Source organism: Portunus trituberculatus, chromosome 36, assembly GCF_017591435.1.
Source record: "Portunus trituberculatus isolate SZX2019 chromosome 36, ASM1759143v1, whole genome shotgun sequence".
Taxonomy (NCBI): domain Eukaryota; kingdom Metazoa; phylum Arthropoda; class Malacostraca; order Decapoda; family Portunidae; genus Portunus; species Portunus trituberculatus.
Window position 1 is genome coordinate 5667986 of NC_059290.1, and position 14335 is coordinate 5682320.

The 14335-nt window shown below is 37.2% G+C and overlaps 1 protein-coding gene across 6 annotated transcripts in view; it reads left to right on the forward strand.

The window, feature by feature from the left end:
- Positions 1 to 14335, forward strand: part of LOC123513387 (thioredoxin domain-containing protein 11-like) — a 51871-nt gene that overhangs the window by 33597 nt on the left and 3939 nt on the right. For all 6 annotated transcript variants that reach the window (XM_045270514.1, XM_045270519.1, XM_045270515.1 and 3 more), the window contains 3 exons: positions 8007 to 8151; positions 8531 to 8759; positions 9418 to 9526. In XM_045270514.1, the coding sequence (XP_045126449.1) occupies positions 8007 to 8151; positions 8531 to 8759; positions 9418 to 9526 (483 nt within the window). The remainder of the gene's footprint in view (positions 1 to 8006; positions 8152 to 8530; positions 8760 to 9417; positions 9527 to 14335) is intronic.

Sequence of the window (14335 nt, forward strand, 5' to 3'; positions counted from 1 at the left end):
TTTTAACATCTCAGACATCTTCCCTTTCTCAGCTTTTAACTATACGATCTTGTGCTTCGGATGTCATATTCTTCTCTCAGGATCAGTTTCTCATTATCGATTTGGTCCATTCCGTTGATCAATTCATAAACTTGTATCAGATCTCCCTCTCTCCCTTCTTTCTTCCAGGGGTTGGTAGATCAATAGCCTTTAGTCTCTCCTCATATGTCATCCCTTCAAATACTGGAACCATTCTTGTAGCCATTTTTTATAGTCTCTCCAACATCCTTATGTGTTTCTTTTTATGAGGGGTCCACACTACTCCTGCATATTCCAATCTGGGTCTTATTAAAGTACTTATCAAGTTCTTCATCATTTCTTTGTCCATGTAGTGAAATGCTACTCCAATATTCCCTAGCAAATTATATGTCTCTCTAAAAATTCTATCAATATGGCTAACCGGTTGATTGTTTTCTTCCATCGTCACTCCTAAGTTCTTTTCCTTTTTTTTTTACTTTCTCCAGTTCTATTCCATCTCCCATCTTATAGATTCCCACGGGTTGTCTTTCACTCTTTCCCATTTCCATGACATGGCTTTTGTCCACATTGAATTCCATTTCCCACTTTTTACTCCATTCCCAGATCTTATTTAGGTCTTCTTGCAGTATTTCACAATCCTCTTTTTGCTTTATAACTCTGCACAGTTTCGTATCATCTGCAAACAGATTTATGTAGCTGTTCACTCCTTCTGGCATGTCGTTAATATAAATGAGGAAAAGTATTGGTGCCAATACTGACCCCTGTGGCACTCCGCTTTCTACTGCTCTCCACTTGGACTTCATATCTTTAACTACCGTCTTTATTTCTCTCCCCCTCAAATAATTTTCTATCCATCTCAATGTGCTTCCTTTTAAGCCACCCGTCTCCTCTAACTTCCATAGTAATCTTGCATGTGGCACTTTGTCAAATGCCTTTTTTAAATAAAAAATAAATACAGTCAACCCTTCCCTCTCTCTCTTGTACTCTAATCAACTATTGTAGAATAGAAACTCAATAAATTAGTTACACAGACCATCTTTTCTAAAACCAAATTGGCTATTTGATATTAATTTGTTGTCTTCAAGGAACGCGATCCATTGTTTCTTTATTATTCTTTCACACATCTTGCATATTACACTAGTTAGTGATACCGGTCTGTAATTTAAAGGTTCTTCCTTCCTTCCGCTCTTATATATGGGAACCACCTCAGCTCTTTTCCATTCTACTGGTACTGTTCCATTTTCTATTGAGCATTTTATGATGTTGTATATAGGACTTGCTAGTTCTTCCCTACATTCTTTCAGTATTCTGCCTGAGACTTCATCCATCCCATTGCCTTCTCTTCATCCAGTTCCTTCATTAACTCTTTTATTTCAAGCTTGGTTACTTTAATCTCTTTCATATAGACTGTCTCTATTACCCTGTGGCCTTTCAAATTTGGTATTCTTAGTAAAGACCTCTTGAAATTTATTATTTAATAGTTCTGCCATACTTTTTCGGTCTTCCACCATCCCGTTCTCTCCTTTTAACCTTTCTATTGTTTCTTTTTGCCTAATTTTTCCATTTATGAATCTGTAGAACAATTTTGGTTGCTCCTTACATTTTTCGACAATATCCTTTTCAAAGTTCTTTTCCTCTTCCTTCCTTGCCTTAACATATTCATTTCTCGCTGCCTTGAAGTTTTTCTTATTTCCTGGATTTCTATTTCTCCACCTTTTCCATGCTCCATAACTTTTCTCCTTTGCCCTAGCACACCTTGCATTAAACCAATCTTTCTTTCCTTCTTCTTTAGGTCTATATTTTGGGACATATTCCCTGAGTCCTGTTTTGTATATTTCCAAAAAATAAGTTATACTTCTCTTGCATCGTCTCTGTTTTCCAAATCCTCCCAGTTTACGTTTTAAAAATAGTTCTTGAGATTCTCAATGTCAGCCTTTCTGTAATTTAATCGGTCTCCTTTGTATGAATCCTCTCTTTCTTCCCTTCCCTCTTCTATATCCATTTCTAATATTACATGGTCACTCTTTTCCAATGGGCATTTATATTTTATATCATCATTCATTTGTACACCCCTTATAAAAACTAGGTCCAATCTTTGCTCGTCGTTTCCTCTGAATCTTGTGCATTCCTTTACTCTCTGGTCCATCATATTGTCTATCATTAGGTTCAGAATCTTTCTCCCAGGCTTCTTCCCCATACCACTTTCATAATTTTCCCAGTCCACTTCTTTACAGTTGAAATCTCCTACTAATATCACTTTTCTCCTTTCTTTAACGATTCTCGTTAGACTCCTTATTGTGTCATGTATCATGTCTTTATATTCTTGATTGGTCCATGAATTTGTTTTTTGGTGGCACATATGTTACAATGATTGTTAACTTTTTTATTAATATGCATCTTAACATACAGTACTTCTGCTTTTCCTTCCCCACATTCCACTTGGTTTATCACTATCTCCTTCCTTAACATTATCATGACTCCTTCTCCTTTACCCCCTCTGTCTCTTCTCCATACATTGTACCTATTTACCAAGTCTATTTTGATTGCCTCATTTAGTTTTGTTTCAGCCAGGCATACAATATCCGGATTTTCTTTCTTTATGTAATATCTTAATTCTAATTTACTTGATAAAACCCGTCCCGTCTATGTTCATATACATCATTTTTAGTCTCTTGCCTTTATCATTTTTAGTTAAACTTGTTCCACTTTCTTCTCTTCCTTCTCTTTTATATATCATTTCCTTATCCTGTCTGTACTGTTTGTGTGTGTGTGTGTGTGTATTTACCTAGTTGTATTTACCTAGTTGTAGTTTTACAGGGCCTGGGCTTTATGATCGTGTGGCCCCGTCTCCATATCTACACTTATCCAATCTTACTTTAAAAGTGTGCACACTCTTTGCAGACACTACTTCTTCATTTAAACTGTTCCACGTCTCAATACATCTCTGGAAACTATATTTTTAATATCTCTCAGACATCTTCCCTTTCTCAGCTTTTTACTATGCGATCTTGTGCTTCGGATGTCATATTCTTCTCTCAAGATCAGTTTCTCATTATCCACTTGGTCCATTCCGTTGATCAATTTATAGACTTGTATCAGGTCTCCTCTCTCCTTCTTTGTTCCAAGGTTGGTAGATCCATAGCCTTTAGTCTCTCCTCATATGTCATCCCTTCAAGTTCTGGGACCATTCTTGTAGCCATTTTTGTAGCCTCCAATTTTCTTATGTGTTTCTTTTATGAGGGGTCCACACTACTCCTGCATATTCCAATCTAGGTCTTATTATAGTATTTATCAATTTCTTCATCATTTCTTTGTCCATGTAGTGAAATGCTACTCCAATATTCCTCAGCAAATTATATGTTTCTCTAAAATTCTATCAATATGGCTTACTGGTTGATTGTTTTCTTCCATCGTCACTCCTAAGTCCTTTTCCTTTTGACTTTCTCCAGTTCTACACCATCTCCCATCTTATAGATTCCCACAGGTCGTCTTTCACTCTTTCCCATTTCCATGACATGGCTTTTGTTCACATTGAATTCCATTTCCCACTTCTTACTCCATTCCCAGATCTTATTTAGGTCTTCTTGCAGTATTTCACAATCCTCCTTTTGCTTTATAACTCTGCACAGTTTCGTATCATCCGCAAACAAATTTATGTAGCTGTTCACTCCTTCTGGCATGTCGTTAATATAAATGAGGAAAAGTATTGGTGCCAATACTGACCCCTGTGGCACTCCGCTTTCTACTGCTCTCCACTTGGACTTCATATCTTTAACTACTGTCCTTATTTCTCTCCCCCTCAAATAATTTTCTATCCATCTCAATGTGCTTCCTTTTAAGCCACCCTTCTCCTCTAACTTCCACAGTAATCTTGCATGTGGCACTTTGTCAAACGCCTTTTTTAAATCCAAGTAGATGCAGTCAACCCATCCTCTCTCTCTTGTACTCTATCAACTATTCTAGAATAGAAACTCAATAAATTAGTTACACAAGACCGTCCTTTTCTAAAACCAAATTGGCTATTTGATATTAATTTGTTGTCTTCAAGGAACTCGATCCATTGTTTCTTTATTATTCTTTCACACATCTTGCATATTACACTAGTTAGTGATACCGGTCTGTAATTTAAAGGTTCTTCTTTCCTTCCACTCTTATATATGGGAACCACCTCAGCTCTTTTCCATTCTACTGGCACTGTTCCATTTTCTATTGAGCATTTTATGATGTTGTATATAGGACTTGCTAGTTCTTCCCTACATTCTTTCAGTATTCTGCCTGAGACTTCATCCGGTCCCATTGCCTTCTCTTCATCCAGTTCCTTCATTAACTCTTTTATTTCAAGCTTGGTTACTTTAATCTCTTTCATATAGATTGTCTCTCTATTACCCTGTGGCCTCTCAAATTTGGATTCTTTAGTAAAGACCTCCTGGAATTTTTATTTAATAGTTCTGCCATACTTTTGGGTCTTCCACCATCCCGTTCTCTCCTTTTAACCTTTCTATTGTTTCTTTTGCCTAATTTTTCCATTTATGAATCTATAGAACAATTTTGGTTGCTCCTTACATTTTTCGACAATATCTTTTCAAGTTCTTTTCCTCTTCCTTCCTCACCTTAACATATTCATTTCTCGCTGCCTTGAAGTTTTCCTTGTTTGTTGGATTCTATTTCTCCTCCACCTTTTCCATGCTCCATCTCTTTTCTCCTTTGCCCTAGCACACCTTGCATTAAACCAATCTTTCTTTCCTTCTTCTTTTTGGTCTATATTTTGGGACATATTCCTGACTCCTGTTTTGTATATTTCCAAAAATAAGTTATATTTGTCTTGCATTGTCTCTGAGTTTTCCATCTCCTCCCAGTCTACGTTTTTAAAATAGTTCTTGAGATTCTCAATATCAGCCTTTCTGTAATTTAATCGGTCTCCTTTGTATGAATCGTCTCTATCTTCCTTTCCTTCTTCTATATCTATTTCTAATATTGCATGGTCACTCTTTCCCAATGGGCACTTATATCTTATATCATCATTCATTTGTATACCCCTTGTAAAAACTAGGTCCAATCTCGCTCGTCGTTTCCTCTGAATCTTGTGCATTCCTTTACTCTCTGGTCCATCATATTGTCTATCATTAGGTTTAAGAATCTTTCTCCCAGGCTTCTTCCCCATACCACTTTCATAATTTTCCCAGTCCACTTCTTTACAGTTGAAATCTCCTACTAATATCACTTTTCTCCTTTCTTTAACGATTCTCATTAGACTCCTTATTGTGTCATCTATCATGTCTTTATATTCTTGATTGGTCCATGAATTTGTTTTTGGTGGCACATATGTTACAATGATTGTTATCTCTTTTTTATTAATATGCATCTTAATATACAATACTTCTGCTTTTCCTTCCCACATTCCACTTGATTGATCACTATCTCCTTCCTTAACATTATCATGACTCCTCCTCCTCCTTTACCCACTCTGTCTCTTCTCCATACATTATACCTATTATCCAAGACTATTTTGATTGCCTCATTTAGTTTTGTTTCAGCCAGGCATACAATATCTGGATTTTCTTTCCTTATGTAATCTCTTAATTCTAATTTACTTGATAAAACCCGTCTATGTTCGTATACATCATTTTTAGTCTTTTGCCTTTATCATTTTTAGTTAAACTTGTTCCACTTTTTCTCTTCCTTCTCGTTTATATACCATTTCCTTATCCTGTCTCCTAGAATTCTCCAAAAATGCCTTCTTCTCCTCTTCTGACCTTTCATTATTCTTTTCCTTACTGCTGCTGCCAGTTCATTGTATCTCTTCCTTTCTTCCTCATTTCTATTTTTCTTTATATAGATATCCTTGCAGCCTTCTGTTTCTCTAAGTTTTGTTGTTCTATATAATATTTCTTCTGTTGCTGCTTGTGATTTTAGTAATATTTTAATTGGTCTCGTTTTCCTTCTTGATATGGTCCCATTCTGTTTATTTCTTCTACTTCCTCTTCCAAGTTCTGCCTATCTTCGTCATTAAGATTCTTCAGTAGGTCTTTGACTGATTTCATTTCTTCTTTTTCTTTTTGGTCTATATTTTATATTTTTTTCTTTTATTCCAAATACGACTACACTCTTCTTTTTTTCTGCAATTTCTCTAACTAGATTTTCTTTTGTCTTGAGGACTCCTATCATTTTGTTTGTCATATTTTCTTCTTTTTCTTTAAGTTGTTCTTGAATCACCTCCTGAAAATCGGCCTTATCTTTCTTATCTTGGACTCTCCATGCTTGTACTTCTTTTTTAATCACGTTCTGTACTCTTTCCTCTTCCTTGTTTACTAGATCTTTCAGCTTCTCCTTTTCTTTCTCGGCTTTACCGAGTCCTTCTTCCATCTGCTTCTTGTAGTTAGCTACTTCCTTTTTTAGTTCTTCGTTTTCCGCTCTTAGCCTAGCTTCATTTTCTTCCACTTTTCTTATCCTTTCTCTCAGTCTTATAAACTCCATTTCCTGTTCTTTATTCTCTTTCATTTCCATCTTCTCCTTTATCAGTTTATCTAGTTTACATTCAATATTTGACACTCTCTTAAGTAGTGAAGTTGTCGTCGTATCGAACCCTTCGAATACGCGTTTTCCCTCACCGTCATAGTCATCATCAGCCCCTTCTCTATCCTCATGTCTGCATTTGGATGGAATATCTTTTTCACTCATTATTCTTTAATAATTGATTTCATGGAGAAAAAAAAAATGAGTCCACACTACCTGCCCAGGCCACTGTAAATACTATACAACAGGTGTAGTGAAGATTAGCTGATCATCGGAATTGCGCCAGTGCGTCCGCCCACAACCGTGTCTCTCGAATGTGTGTGTGTGTGTGTGTGTGTGTGTGTGTGTGTGTTTCACTGTTTGATCTGCTGCAGTCTCTGACGAGACAGCCAGACATTACCCTACGAAACGAGCTCAGAGCTCATTATTTCCGATCTTTGGATAGGCCTGAGACCAGGCACACACCACACCGGGACAACAAGGTCACAATTCCTTGATTTACATCCCGTACCTACTCACTGCTAGGTGAACAGGCGCTACACGTGAAAGGAGACACACCCAAATATCTCCACCCGGCCTGAATTGAACTGTCTCTGGCTTGTGAAGCCAGCGTTCTAACCACTGAGCTACCGGGTGTATTTACCTAGTTGTATTTACCTAGTTGTAGTTTTACAGGGCCTGGGCTTTATGCTCGTGTGGTCCCGTCTCCATATCTACACTTATCCAATTTTACTTTAAAAGTGTGCACACTCATTGCAGACACTACTTCTTCATCTAAACTGTTCCACGTCTCAATACATCTCTGGAAACTATATTTTTAATATCTCTCAGACATCTTCCCTTTCTCAGCTTTTTACTATGCGATCTTGTGCTTCTGTCATATTCTTGTCTCAGGATCAGTTTCTCATTATCCACTTGGTCCATTCCGTTGATCAATTTATAGACTTGTATCAGGTCTCCTCTCTCTTCTTTGTTCCAAGGTTGGTAGATCCATAGCCTTTAGTCTCTCCTCATATGTCATCCCTTCAAGTTCTGGGACCATTCTTGTAGCCATTTTTTTGTAGCCTCTCCAATTTCCTTATGTGTTTCTTTTTATGAGGGGTCCACACTACTCCTGCATATTTCAATCTGGGTCTTATTATAGTATTTATTTATGTGTGTGTGTGTGTGTGTGTGTGTGTGTGTGTGTGTGTGTGTGTGTATACACCTGCTGGCTTCACAAAACCTATATTCTAGAGTCCAGACATCTGAGTCATTTTGAAGATCAAGTGGTTTGGGTAACCAGTGTCTCACCCACCAAATGTTCAAAGACGTGTTTACATTTAGGCTGATCTTTCTTGAGGATCCTCCGACCTGACTCATACATGACTTTATGTGCCATCCCTAATACCCCGTCAAGCTCAATAATAAACAAGTGAAGAATGTATTTATTACATGTTCTGTACAAAACCTACATGATTTGGTGTTAATTTCAGACTATAAAAGCTGGCCAGCATGACGACTACGTAGAAAGACTACAAGCCTTGTCAGGGGAAGAGCAGTGTAAAAGATTGTTCCAGGGATCCCTGCTTGGCCCTGTGCCTTTCATCAAGGATCAAAATTCCCCACTAGATATCACAGGTTCGTGCTTAACAAGGGGAAAGTTTTAGACGCTCGTTCACAATGTAGGAATGGACAAAGTAAAAAAAAATAATAATAATAATAATGATGAAAAATAAAAAATGTAAAATAGATAAAGTTTCACAAAATGTATCAACTTTATTTATTGACATAGTGGAGAGTCAGTTTTTTACCTTAAGTATTTGTAACAATTATTGAATAATACAATGAGGCAAAAGCATTGTGAACATGTTATTGGTTATGTAAATAGATAGCACCTGGACATGGATATCATCACAGTGTCTTGCTGGTTTGCAGTATATCACAAAACAGAACATTGGCTTTTGTGATGTGTGCATGTGTGCAGGATTCCTTCATGACTCCACATGATTCCTTTCAGGCTTGGGATGCAGAACAAACAAGACTCTCTCCTTCCTGGCGGTGGATTCCCTGCACCACCAGGACATGGCCAGCAGACTCGGAGTGAACCTCTCATCCCGTGACCCACCCAACACTGCTGCAGTCATTGTGGACGTGGAGAGAGAGGCTCACTTCATCCTGGATGCCAGCCTGTCCAAGCACACTCTGGCAGCCTTCATCCTCAACTACACTCATGGACTTCTTGACAGGTGAGGTGGTGCTGCAGCTTACTTTCCTTGCTTCACACCACTTATTTGTTTATTTCAATAGTGCATTGCTTCCATTCTTTCCCTTCATCAGTGCTGATGAGATAGTAGAATTTTTATCAGTTATTTTGTTTTACTCCAAACTAACTTACAAAGTTCAGTTATGATTTATTCAAACTGTCATGTTTTGCTATGCTCCCTTCTTGTCATCCTTTAAAATATTTTTTTCTTTGACAAGTATCAATTTGGATTTTTTTTATGTAGATATCCTTTTGTTGATTTCTTATATTTTCAATATTCAGATGTTACTGAAACCAAGATGACATGCTTGTAGTTGTGTTGTTAATGAGGCTCAGTTAGAACTTTCATTTTACTGTTCTTTTTGGAAGCTGAATTTAGCAGTTTTCATTTTGGTTTAGTGTCTCATTGTCTGATTAATTAATTATCTAATTAATTACCTCATTGTAACAAGGCATGTGCCAGGCTGACTCAAATTACTATTCATGTGATATGTGTTGCGTGTAATGTGTGCTGTTTCTCATGAGTGAAAGTGCAAGTATTTTAACCAAATGGCAGGAATAAAGAATTAAGGAGAGGTACAGATTTTAGAATCCTGTGGAAGCAACATATATTTTGTGCTGTAAAAACTGTTGCATTCTAGAACCTTGGTGAGTGGGAAAAAAGAAATGACACACTGTGGTACTTCCCAAATGTGCATCCAGGAACTGACAGCTGAAAATTACTTCAAGGTCACACAGCAGACAGGCAAGGTGAGTGAGTGAGTCATTATTCATGTTCTCAGGGATTGTAGGAAGACTGAGGTCAGTTTTCGAGCTGTACTGTTTTTGTTGTTTCTCATCAAATCCTGTGAACTCCAGTAGGCACTGCTTGGGTGGATCCAAAGTTTAACTTAAGTTTTAAAAGAAACTAAGAGTATGTATTTGTAGTTGATTTTCAGCCATTTGGTAATGTAAAAAATAGATAAATAAATAAATAAAAAGTGGTAGAATGATGAGGCATCATTGGCATTTGAGTGAGTGTGTGAGGCATTCCTTTTCCTGGCTGAACAATGCAAGTGATTTTAGGTTTTGAAATTCCACACTAGAACAAAAAATAAGCAAGTGAAAACCAGCCATTTTTAGGAAAGCTACTAATTGTATCTTAAGGAAGATCTGTTGTTGTAAATCCTGTTGTATTATAGAACAATTGAGATTTTAGAAAATACACCGTGAAGAAATTGAGATTTTAAAAAATAAACTGTCAAGAAATTATTAATGAACATTGGTGAGTTCTTTGTTAGATTTCTTTGAAGACAAAATACAATTACAAAGAAGAAAGATAGGGACATCTTAATTTGTAAGCTCATTATTCTAGTATTTATATTAAAAGAAATTTTCCCATGCCAAACAGCCATCACCTTGTGATCAACTCGAACCTCTTTTTTTGTCAATGTAAGAGATTAAAAACTGTATTTGTGTGTGTGTGTATGTGTGTGTTTACCTAGTTGTAGTTTTACAGGGCCTGGGCTTTATGCTCGTGTGGTCCCGTCTCCATATCTACACTTATCCAATTTTTCTTTAAAGCTATGCACACTCTGCTGACACCACTTCCTCACTCAAACTGTTCCAAGTCTCAACACATCTTTGCAGGAAATTATATTTTTTAACATCTCTCAGACATCTTCCCTTCCTCAGTTTTTTACTATGAAATCTTGTGCTTCTAATGTCATATTCTTCTCTCAGAATCAATTTCTCATTATCCACTTGACCCATTCCATTAATCAATTTATAAACTTGTATCAGATCCCCTCTCTCCCTTCTCTGTTCCAAGGTTGGTAGATCCATAGCCTTTAGTCTCTCCTCATATATCATCCCTTCAAATTCTGGAACCATTCTTGTGGCCATTTTTTGTAGTCTCTAACTTCCTTGCTAAAGGTGAACAGCAGACCCGTCACGTTTGACTCGAATATTTATTTCATTCGGTCAAAAACCTGTGAGAACACATTTACGTCAACAAGTACACTGGCAGTTACAAAATCATTTCAACAACGTTTTACAATGACAACTCAGCTTAATTGCTACAATGATAACTTGTCTTAATACCAGAATTACTTTACCTTTACTCATATCTCAATCACATTTCCTACGAAACACCATCTAGAAGCGAATTACAACTAACACAATATAAGCACAAACAGCAGTCATCAAGGTATTATCATATCATTCTCATTACTCGTACATGTGAATGACCAAAGGGGGATGACAGCGAACTTACGTGTTTGGGGTCTTCTATAAGACAAGGGTGAGCTCGACCTTCCTTGCCTGCCGCTTCCTGAGCTGGGGTGTAATCTGGGCCCTCGTTCCTTCGTCATCATCAGGAACTCTCCTATGTTCTTATCTGTCCCGAGCGCCCTCGCAACCCCTAGGAGTCGTACTCTCTCCGTCATGTACGCCCAGCTCAGCATCCCTTCCATTAACGGCCAACAGTTTTGTAAACACATGTGATGGATACTTCTCACCTTTACTCCTATATGTACTCATCATATACTATCCTTGTGATGCTGCTCCACATTTTACTCTTAATCCAGTACCTTAAACTTACACATGCTTTGTTTCTGTGCCACAGCGATAACATTCCTTATGTGTTTCTTTTTATGGGGGATACACACAACTCCTGCATACTCCAATCTGGGTCTTATAATAGTACTTATCAATTTCTTCATCATTTCTTTGTCCATATAATGAAATGCTAATCCAATATTCCTTAGCAAATTATGTCTCTCTGAAAATTCTATCAATATGGGTTACCGGTTGATTGTTTTCTTCCATCGTCACTCCCAAGTCCTTTTCCTTTTTTCCTTTTTCTGGTTCTACTCCATCTCCCATCTTATATATTCCCACTGGTCGTCTTTCACTCTTTCTTATTTCCATGACATAGCTTTTGTCCACATTGAATTCCATCTCCCAATTTTTACTCCATTTCCAGATCTTGTTTATGTCTTCCTGCAGTATTTCACAATCCTCTTTTTGCTTTATAACTCTGCACAGTTTCGCATCATCCGCAAACAGATTTATGTAGCTGTTCACGCCCTCTGGCATGTCGTTTATATATGTGAGAAAAGTATTGGCCCCAATACTGTGCCCCTGTGGCACTCTGCTTTCTACTGCTCTCCACTTGGCTTTCATATCTTTAACTACCATCCTTATTTCTCTCCCCCTCAAATTATTTTCCATCCATCTCAATGTGCTTCCTTTTAAGCCACCCTTCTCCTCTAACTTCCACAGTAATCTTTTATGTGGCACTTTATCAAATGCCTTTTTTAAATCCAAATAAATACAGTCAATCCATCCCTCTCTCTCTTGTACTCTATCAACTATTCTAGAGTAGAAACTCAGTAAATTTGTTACACACGACCGACCTTTTCTAAAACCGAATTGGCTATTTGATAATTTGTTGTCTTCAAGAAACTCCATCCATTGTTTCTTTATTACTCTTTCACACATCTTGCATATTATACTAGTTAGTGATACTGGTCTATAATTTAAAGATTCTTCCTTCCTTCTTTTCTTATATATGGGAACCACCTCAGCTCTTTTCCATTCAACTGGTACTGTTCCATATTCCACACCTTAGCATATTCATTTCTTGCTGCTTTGAAGTTTTCCTTATTTTCTGTATTTCTATTTCTCCTCCACCTTTTCCATGCTCCATCTCTTTTCTCCTTTGCCCTAGCACACCTTTCGTTAAACCAATCTTTCTTTCCTTCTTCTTTAGGTCTATATTTCGGGACATATTCCCTGACTCCTGTTTTGTATATTTCCAAAAATAAGTTATACTTCTCTTGCACCCTCTCTGAGTTTTCCATCTCCTCCCAGTTAACGTTTTTAAAATAGTTCTTGAGGTTTTCAGTATCAGCCTTTTTGTAGTTTAATCAGTCTCCTTTGTATGATTCGTCTCTATCTTCCTTTCCATCTTCTATATCCATTTCTAATATTACATGGTCACTCTTTCCCATGGGCACTTATATCTTATATCATCGTTCATTTGTATACCCCTTGTAAAAACTAGGTCCAATCTCACCAGCTCATCGTTTCCTCTGAATCTTGTGTTTTCCTCTACTCTTTGGTCCATCATATTATCAATCATTAGGTTCATGAATCTATCCCCCCAGGCTTCTTCCCCCATACCACTTTCATAATTTTTTCAGTCCACTTCTTTACAGTTGAAATCTCCTACTAATATCACTTTTCTCCTTTCTTTAATGATTCTCGTTACACTCCTTATTGTGTCATCTATCATGTCTTTATATTCTTGATTGGTCCATGAATTTGGTTTTTTTTTTGGCACATATGTTCCAATGATTGTTAACTCTTTTTTATTAATATGTATCTTAATATACAGTACTTCTGTTTTTCCTTCTCCACACTCCACTTGGTTTACCACCATCTCTTTCCTTAACATCATCATGACTCCTCCTCCTCCTCCTTTACCCATTCTGTCTTTCCTCCATATATTATACCTATTAGTCTATTTTTATTGCCTCATTTAATTTTGTTTCAACCAGGCATACAATATCTGGTTCATCTTTCTTTATATAATCTCTTAATTCTAAATTACTTGATAAAACCCCATCTATGTTTATATACATCATTTCAATATCCAACACTCTCTTAAATAGGGAAGTATTTGCCGTATCAAAACCTTTCAGTGCCCTTTCACCCTCATCAACATATTCATCCTCTTCTTCCATTCTTTCCCTAGCCTCATACCTGCATTTAGATGTAATCTCTTCCTTACTCATGATTCTCAAACACTGTATACATGAAAACGAGTCTACACTACTCCCAGGCCTCTGCAAACACAAACAACAGGTAGTGGGGATCAGCTGATGCTCGGAGCGACGATTACTGTGTCCTTCCTTGTCCGTGTCTCGAGTGTGTGTGTATTTACCTATTTACTTAGTTGTAGTTTTACAGGGCCTGGACTTTACGCTCGTGTGGCCCCGTCTCCATATCTACACTTATCCAATTTTTTCTTTAAAACTATGCACACTCTTTGCTGACACCACTTCCTCACTCAAATTGTTCCAAGTCTCAACACATCTTTGCGGGAAACTATATTTTTTAACATCTCTCAGACATCTTCCATTCCTCAGTTTCTTACTATGCGACCTTGTGCTTCTAATGTCATATTCTTCTCTCAGGATTAGTTTTTCATTATCCACTTAATCCATTCCATTAATCAATTTATAAACTTGTATCAGATCTCCTCTCTCCCTTCTTTCTTCCAGGGTTGGTAGATCCATAGCCTTTAGTCTCTCCTCATATGTCATCCCTTTAAATTCTGGAACCATTCTTGTAGCCATTTTTTGTAGTCTCCAATTTCTTTATGTGTTTCTTTTTATGGGGGTCCACACAACTCCTGCATATTCCAATCTGGGTCTTATTTTAGTACTTATCAATTTCTTCATCGTTTCTTTGTCCATGTAGTGAAATGCTAATCCAATATTCCTTAGCAAATTATATGGCTCTCTGAAAATTCTATCAATATGGCTTACTGGTTGATTGTTTTCTTCCATC